General features: G+C 31.3%; 1 protein-coding gene across 1 annotated transcript; it reads right to left on the minus strand.

Annotated features, from left to right (window-relative positions):
• Positions 1-3,139: 3,139 nt before the first annotated feature.
• LOC149547772 (uncharacterized) lies at positions 3,140-4,049 on the minus strand. The gene is made up of 2 exons (XM_089794185.1): positions 3,781-4,049; positions 3,140-3,637 (listed from the first exon to the last, which is right to left on the minus strand). The coding sequence occupies exons 1-2, from the start codon at positions 3,997-3,999 to the stop codon at positions 3,350-3,352; spliced, it is 507 nt and encodes a 168-aa protein (XP_089650311.1). The 5' UTR covers positions 4,000-4,049; the 3' UTR covers positions 3,140-3,349.
• Between the last annotated feature and the right edge of the window lie 4,694 nt (positions 4,050-8,743).

An 8,743-nucleotide genomic window follows, 5' to 3' on the forward strand; every position in this document is an offset into this window, starting at 1 on the left:
AGCATTTTTCAAGCATTCAAGAAAAAAGATTCCTATCAAGCATTAGAGAATCCTTTGTGAGCATTTTCTCTTCAAGATCTAGCATATTGTTGGCCATCAAGTGAGGAGATCAACATTAAAGTATTCATTCTCTTCATTGATGCATATCCATATCCATGGCACCATTACAGAGTTATGATAGATCATTGTAAAGTGTGGAGATATCCTACATTCCTAATTCAAGATCTACATGACATACGTGCATTACATACACATGGGCAAGGTGAATCCTAATATTTATCTTGTTCTTTATAGTCCTTTACATTAAGATTTATCATTTATCATTTATTTTGCAACCTAGGGTTTGACCATGGCAATCTCTCATCAAATCCCAACCCCCAAAACTTTCTTTTTTGTGTTGATTTGTAGGTTGGGAGCGAAAACAAAAATCTATTACCTAAAATTTGCAAGCTTTTTGGAGTTATCATTTTTGGAGCTGTGGACTACATCAACTTATTTGTGGGACATCCTTCCATCTTGACCTAGTCCTTTAGTCTCAAATTCAGTGGAGAATTCCGGGTCTTGTCCCTATCATCGTTTCATTCCAAGATTTGTGAACGAAAGTTCAAAAAAAAATTAGATCTAAAAGTTATTGAGCGAAAATAAACCTTCCTCTATGCATTTCAATGTGAGTCTTTTATATTTCATTTCATTTCATATCTCCACCCTAGATTTACATCTTAATTGGGTTGATTATATTCACATAGCATCTAGATTTATATTTCTTAAGCAATTAGTTCAATTTCGCATTAACATTATCCTACCAAGGGCCTAATAAAGTGTATTTCTTGGTATTTCATTCCTTTTTACAACCTAGATTTAGTATTAGTACCCTTCTTCCTTTTGGTCCTAGCTAATCTAATTTGGATCACAAGTGGAATCATACTTAGAAGTTCCCCTATCTCCCTCACACACACATATTTGAATGTCTTGGTGCATTGTAAAGTGGAGGCCTACATCCTATTAAAGTGCTTCCATTTTCTATTAAACACAAAGATGTCTTACATCGAGATAAGAAAAATGCGGTGACAAAAAAGGATTTAAAATTGGAATAAAATCTTGGTTTGTACACCTATGTGCATAGTTGTTGAATTCTTAGTTTTGGAAAGCCATTTGGTTATGAACTGCCAATTATTGGAATGAGCCTTGCATCACGTGGTAAAACAAAATTGGTTAGGTTCAAGGTTTTGAAACTGCAATCATAGAATTGAGGGGTTGACACAAGTGCAAAGTTAACCACCTAAATGTCTTTTCTTGAGGAAGTATTATTCCTCAATAATCCTAATCTAAAATATTATAGCTATATTTTATTTTTACCCATAGTGAGATTTCTGATCAATGAAATAAATGATTGTATAATCTAAGCAACCAATATTTATAAATAATTGTGAAACTATACTCAAAATTAATGTTTTTTAAATATTGTTTGAAAAAAATATATTTGTTATATAATATTTTAAGAATATTATAGTAGATAAATATAAACATTATCATATTTAATATTCATATTATATATGTAAAAAGGTGGATACTCCTAGTAAAAAATATTTTTATAAAATATTTCATATATTTATATAATATATAAAATATATTGTACATAACAATTTACTATATCTTAAAATTATATATAATTTATAATTTTATTTTAATATATTTTTATCAAAATATATTAAAATTATTTTTGATAATAGTTATATAGAAAATAAAATAAGAATTTAATAAAATATAATTTAAATAATAATTTTCAAATTGAATAATATAAGCTAAAGTGAATTTTATAAATAAACATTTACCTACTACCCCTAACTGCACATCTTAAGGTAAAGCAGATTTGACACTACTACTATGTGATAAGGGATGCTATTGACATAAGTGATGGTATTGGCTATCTAATCAAAAAATTCATTTTTTTCATATAATCTTTTATAATTTTAAAAAATAAATAAATCATTTCCCTTGGTATGGTAAATCATTTTAGTGGATGCATAATCATTGTCTATGAGGGCACGCATGGTTGTTGGAATAGGAATAGGAAATTAGGAATATGTTTTCTATTTTCTGTTTCGTACGTGAATTGGAATAGGGAATAGGAATACATATTCTCATTTTGCCCCTAAAATGAGCTTATGTCCATTCCAAAACATAGTTGTTATTGGAATAGCCATTCATATTCTCAATATATATTCCTATTCTCAATTCCTATGCCTACAACCAAATAGGCCCTAAGAGATGGGGGAGAAGGCAGAGGGAATTGTCAGTTAGGATGGATTGTTGACTCCTTTTGTTGGGAGCATGATGTGAAAGAAGTAGAAATGAAATGTGTGTGTCCACTGAAACTCACTAGAAACCATATAGACTAAAATTTGCACTCTTCCAAAGTCATACACACAAATCTTTTGGTACTTTCTACTGATTTGCCAAAAAATGTGAATGAAGTAGAGGTTGGAAAATAAAAGCTGTAATTTCTTCCATTTACCTCTTAGTATGCATTTAGGACTTTAAAAAAATTAATACACATCTATTTTCTATACCTATATGCAAGAAAATGTCGTGTTTATATTTGTAAGGGTGTAACTACTGCACTTTCTTTTGGTGCAAATACTATATTGTTTGATTATGTTGTAGTCCAATGGCCCTACTAGTTTTTAAATGAAATTGACAAATTTTGTTATATAGTTCAATACACTTAAAATAAGAAAAATTCAATTTAAATCTTTGAAACTCAAATTAGTTCAATGAGTTGTTCATACTTGTTCAGAATGAAGAAACATATGTTTAATAGATGGAGTTATGAAAAATAAAACATTAATTATTCATTTATAGAAAATCATGTTTAATACTATTATAATTAATTTTACAAATACTTCTTATTTAAAGCTATTTTTTAATTATTTACAAAATTCTACACTTAATTTATTAATTTTTAATAATAATCTACTTTCTAACACTCATAAACAAGGACTGGGACTACAGCTTAACCAGAGCTCTTGCTTAATATAGATCTCACAAACTACAATTAAAAAAATAGGAGGCCTAAAAAAAACTTAGACACCATGCTCTAAAATTAGGCGTTGCTTAATCTACAAAATGCACCAAAGACGAAAAAAAGGTCAATTTCTTTCCAGATTCACAAAATATACAGATCAAGAAGATCAAATGACAAAATATACAGATCAAGAAGATCAAATGTTGAAAATTTCAAAAACAGATGCATCCATCCCTAAAATTATGTCTACCTCACAACTAGCTCTAATATTCAATGAATCTACCGAAAGCTAAGAAAAAATCAGTACTCCATGATATCTGAAGATTACAAACCTCCACCTAGAAAGTCTAGCAGAGAAGAACTTTTACACTTTGGACAGCTCCCTTCTCTCCTACATACCATGTAATACGTTAAACATGCTAAACAACCAACAAGTCTCATGGAAGCCCCCTCTTCAGATACACCATTATCATCACTACTATCATTGCTACAGTTAACGCTGCTTGAGGTTGACAAATTCAGCTCGAGATCTATTCTTTCATCTTCTCCTTCAGTAGAGATTGCCTTGCGTAGGGCAGTTCCTCCTGAATTAAGATAATACACTTCTTGAGTCTGCAGAATAATAATCAAGCAAAACATTAATAAATTTGCACCAACAATCAATGAAGTATCATGTATGGAAATTTTTGAAATATCAAAGGAGCAAACGAAAGTGTCATAACCTAAAGATGGAAATGATTTCAGTAATATATGACCTTTAAATCCAGCATATCCCCTTCTATTGACTCTGATTCAATAGTTGATTCTAATCCCCATGATGATGATGAAGATGCTGAATCTATTGTGCTGCTTCCCAGAAGATTAAGAGTTATTGGACTTCTCTCCTCTTCAAAATATCCAGGCATTACATGTACCGCTTTCTTCTTCTCTTCATCCCATTGCTTTAGCCTCTTGCTGACTCTCTCAAAAGCCATTCTTCAACAAATTCAAACCAGTATGGATGGATAAAAGTGGTGATCACCTGGGGTATTTATTAACAAAACAGAAATTCACAGTACAATTTGTATGCTTTAAATTAGGACAAGATTGCAATGGCGGTTCTTTTAGGGTTGTTGTTGGATGTGCCCATGCCATTAAATTTTAGAATCTGATCGATTGAACAAACCATAGAGCTAATAAATGTTCCAAGTTTGTGATTGATCATTGCTATTTATTTTCCAAGCATCCGTTTTCAATTTGTTTGTGTGTCTTCATCTTAAACGGCCTACAATTTATGGCGTTTTGGTACTAAAACGGTAAATATTAAATGCTATCATTGTTACAGTTTGTATTCTTCAATTTCAAATTATCATTCCAACCTGTAATGATTGGTACGGTATGGTTGTGGATATCTGAACAAACAATTTGAAGTAACAGATCTTTAATGTTCATGACTTTATGGACTATTAAATGTAGAAGGTTCTAGTGAAAGATATTTGATACGAAATGTAAACTGGTTATTGGTTCACTGATTATTTTGTAATATTGCTTCCGTGCACTACGCTTTAAATGGTGTTTGCCCACAACAAGACGTGTTGGATCTGCCAGCAGCCAACACTTTATTATTCAAGCATGAATGGCAAGAGGATTCGTTTATGTGGAGAAAGGGGAGAAAAGAGATCTTAACAATCTTTGACCTTTAAAAACATATATTCAGCTAGAAAATGATATTGGACATTAACGTTTAGATGATTGAACACAATTCTTTTTTGTTTTGGACTGATTAAACATCGCATGCTAAGATTTGATTCTAACTTACTTTTTTCCATCAAAATATCTTCCTTGTGATTTTTAAGGGCATTCTTTTTGTTTATTGCTACATATGTTTATATTTTTTTTAACATTATACTATTTGTGTGGTGTATATGTCTCTGAAGTGAAAAATGTTTAGGTGAATTAATAGATAAAATGATTTAGTGTATTTTGGACAATTAATAAATCAAAAGTGATCTTTTGTTTGGAATTTGACTATATAAAAGTGTTGTAATCTCTATTGCTTCAAACATTAAAATTAATTTAGGAAAAACATTTTTCTTTTAAATAATTGTATAAGTGTACAATTGTTTTCTTTATTTGTTTGTATATATCTAATTAAAATATAAAAGAAAAATGTAGAATTTGTTTAGTGAAATATTTTTTATCCAATAAAAATGTTATATTTTAATTATAAGTAAATTAGGTTTTAGCCCAGCTTTAATTGATTACAGTTACTAAAGAAAGTAACCTCTCCTTAGAAAATAAAGCAACCATTGAAGGATCTATTAACAAAACTACGAGTGAAGTCATTCTAGTTGTGTCGCCTTTTGATTGTGATCTTAAAATTATGTCAAATCCTCCCTTTTTTTTCAACCTTCTATTTTCAGTTTTCCTTTTACTACATGCCATCCATCTTGCCAACCTTTCAACCTCCTACTACATTAAAGGCTCTCACTTTCACGGTGCCAAGAATGTCCATCTAAAATTATTTCGACATTTTCAAAGCTTCCATGAGCAAAAAATGATCCTTTTCACAAACGTGTGGAGTTGAACCATTTCCCACACACTCCAATAAAGCACTATGATTAACTTTATCAACCTTCTTTAGATAATCTAGTTTTCTTTCTTTAGATGTTCCACAAGATGTATTTCTAATCATGACCCTTGAAGCCTCACTCTTTATTTCACCTTGACATTTCTCTTCCAAACCATTGCCCGCCTAAGGATTAATTGAATCTAATAAGAAGTTAAGGCCTTCTTGGGATCCTTTTTGGATTTTGTTAAATTCAGCTTTAATACTACCTCCTTCAATTTGTCCACCAAGTAGAATTTGTATGATTTGAATCCTTTTGTATATCTGTGTGTGTGTGTAGATACATACATACATGTGTGTGTGTGTGTGTGTGTGTGTGTGTGTGTGTGTATGTAGACACACACACACGAGAAGAAGTAAAATATGAAAAAGAATATCATACCAAAATTACCAATAACACACAAGATGAAACACAAAAATAATAACACACAAACAACAACAATACCAAGGCTAACATATAGAACTAATACGGACAACAAGGGGCCTAGGGAAAGAGAAACAAAAAATACAAAGACTAACTGCAAAACTAAAGCAATGAAATTGTCAGAAATGATAAGATAGAGCAAGGAAAGAAAACAATCCAAGTAAGTTAAGTGTGAAATAATGTTACCATGAGATAAGAAAAATCCAAGAGCATACACCAAGATAGTTCAACAATGGAGACAAGGATTTGAAAGGGGAAAGAAAAGAAAACCCCTTGTGAGTATTATGAATGAAGACAAATGCCTAGAAAAGAGAGAGAGAAAGTGGTGAAGCAAAATAGCTCAATACAACAATATCAAAATGATGTGTAAGGAAGAAAGAGAAAGGAGCATCTCTTTTAAAGAGATGAGAAAGGAGTTGCATGTGTAACTCCCATTTCTATGAATGCCACATTCATAATAGGTGTGTGCAAAGTGTCAAGATCCTCCTAAGGAGGATAAACAAAATTTCTTAATAGAGGAATTATAAAAATGAGTTCTCGTCACATGTGGATTAAAGGACAAATAAATGATATGTCCTCCACATGTGTACAATAGGACAAACTACATTTAGGGATCCTTGGAATATCCCAATTAAATACATCCAAGGGAAGATTAATATTTCTAACACTCCCCCTCAATCTTTACTTGGGGAGCTTACATCAAAGGGTTGTAAACCCAAATTTTTACAATTAAATTGAAATCTCTTTTTAGAAAGTGGTTTAGTCAAAATATCAGCTACTGATGTTCACCCTTACAATAAAGGAGGGTAACTTTCTTGTCTTCAACTTGTTCTCGAATGAAGTGATGTTGAAGAGAAATATGCTTGGTCCTTGCATGAAAAAATGGATTCTTTGCCAAGGTAATGGCACTTCGATTGTCACAATGTAGAGGGGTAGGTGCTTGTTGAGGTAGGCCCAAATCTTCAAGAATTCTTCTAAGCCATAAGGCTTCCTTAGCTACATTAGTACAACCTTTGTATTCAGCTTTAGTTGAGAAAAGAGAAATAGAGTGTTCTTTTTTACTTTTCCAAGAAATTGCACCTCAACCAACAAAGAAACAATAGCCACAAGTGGATTTCCCATCATTGGGATCTCCACCTAGATCAAAATCATTATAGCCTTGTAAAATAAATGCAGAATTGGCATCATAAAATAATCCCATATTAATAGTTCCTTTAATGTACCTTAAGATTCTTTTAGCAACTTTAAAATGTGTTTGTTGAGGTTTAGACATAAATCTAGAAACTAAACCAACACTATAAGCAATATCAGGTCTAGTAAGAGTTAAATAATTTATACTTCCTACCAGTTGCCTATACAAAGTTTCATCAACAAAAGTAGTATTCATATCAGCCATTAATTTAGTTCCTAATACACATGGAATTGAAACATGGTTAGAATCATGCATCTTAAAATTTTCTAAAAGGTCACGAGCATACTTGCTTTGAGAAAGAAAGATACCCTTAGGAGTTTGCCAAATTTGCATACCTAAGAAGTAATGTAAAATACCTAAATCAGTCATCTGGAATTTTTGTTTAAGTTGAAACTTAATATCAGAAATCAAAGCATCTGAACTTGAAGTGAGGATTAGATCATCCACATAAATAATAACAATGATACTATCATCTTGAGTATGTTTAATATATAAGTTAGGGTCATTCTTACTTCTAGAAAAGCCTTGAGAAATAAAGAATGAATTAATTTTAGAATATCATTCTCTAGGTGATTGTTTGAGACCACAAATAGATTTTTTTAATTTGCAAACCAAATTTTCACTACCTTTCTTAACAAATCTAGGGGGTTGAGCCATATAGATTTCTTCATGTAATTCACCATTTAAAAATGCACTTTTAACATCCATTTGGTGAATGGGCTAATTCATTTTAGATGCTAAAGCAATAACTAATTTGATAGTAGGCATTTTAGCAATAGGGGCAAAAGTTCCATTATAATCTAATCCTTCAATTTGTGAAAAACCTCTAGCAACTAGTCTAGCCTTAAATTTACTAATTTCATTATTAGCATTCAATTTTGTTTTGTATAACCATTTACAGGAAACTATATTTTTGCCATGAGCTAAATTGACTAAGTCCCAAGTTTGATTAGCAATTAAAGAATCATATTCCTCTTTCATGGCCTTTTGCCAATGAGATTGAGAGTTAGCTTGATCAAAAGACTTAGGATCATTAGAATTCATAATAGTAGTCATCAAAGCATAATTGCAATAATTAATCCTTCTAGCTTTAATTCCACCAAATCTAGTAATATAGTCATCAGTTTCATTAATTAAGCCTTGAGCCCATTTAGGCTTATGTTTAGTAGTAATGGAATCATCACCAGAGGAAGAATCATTATCAATAAAAGCTTCATTAGCAGCTATTTGAACATCATTACTAGTAGAAGCAGAAATAATAGGTGGAGCTAGAGTTGTAGGGTTAAGAGGAGTAGGGTTAAGAGAAGGGGGTTGGTCCTCCACTAGCACAATTTTAGTGTCATTGAATTCTACATCATGTGTAGTAGAAAAATCATGGACACCATTTTCTGCAATGCAAACATCTCTTGCAACTTGAACTTTGTTAGTAGTAGAATCATAAACAAGATAACCCTTAGTATTTTCATCATAACCAAAAAAACTATAAGGAGAAGA

The sequence above is a fragment of the Cupressus sempervirens genome, chromosome 7 (genome assembly GCF_028749045.1).
Source record: "Cupressus sempervirens isolate cs-2001-9-10 chromosome 7, ASM2874904v1, whole genome shotgun sequence".
Lineage (NCBI taxonomy): Eukaryota > Viridiplantae > Streptophyta > Pinopsida > Cupressales > Cupressaceae > Cupressus > Cupressus sempervirens.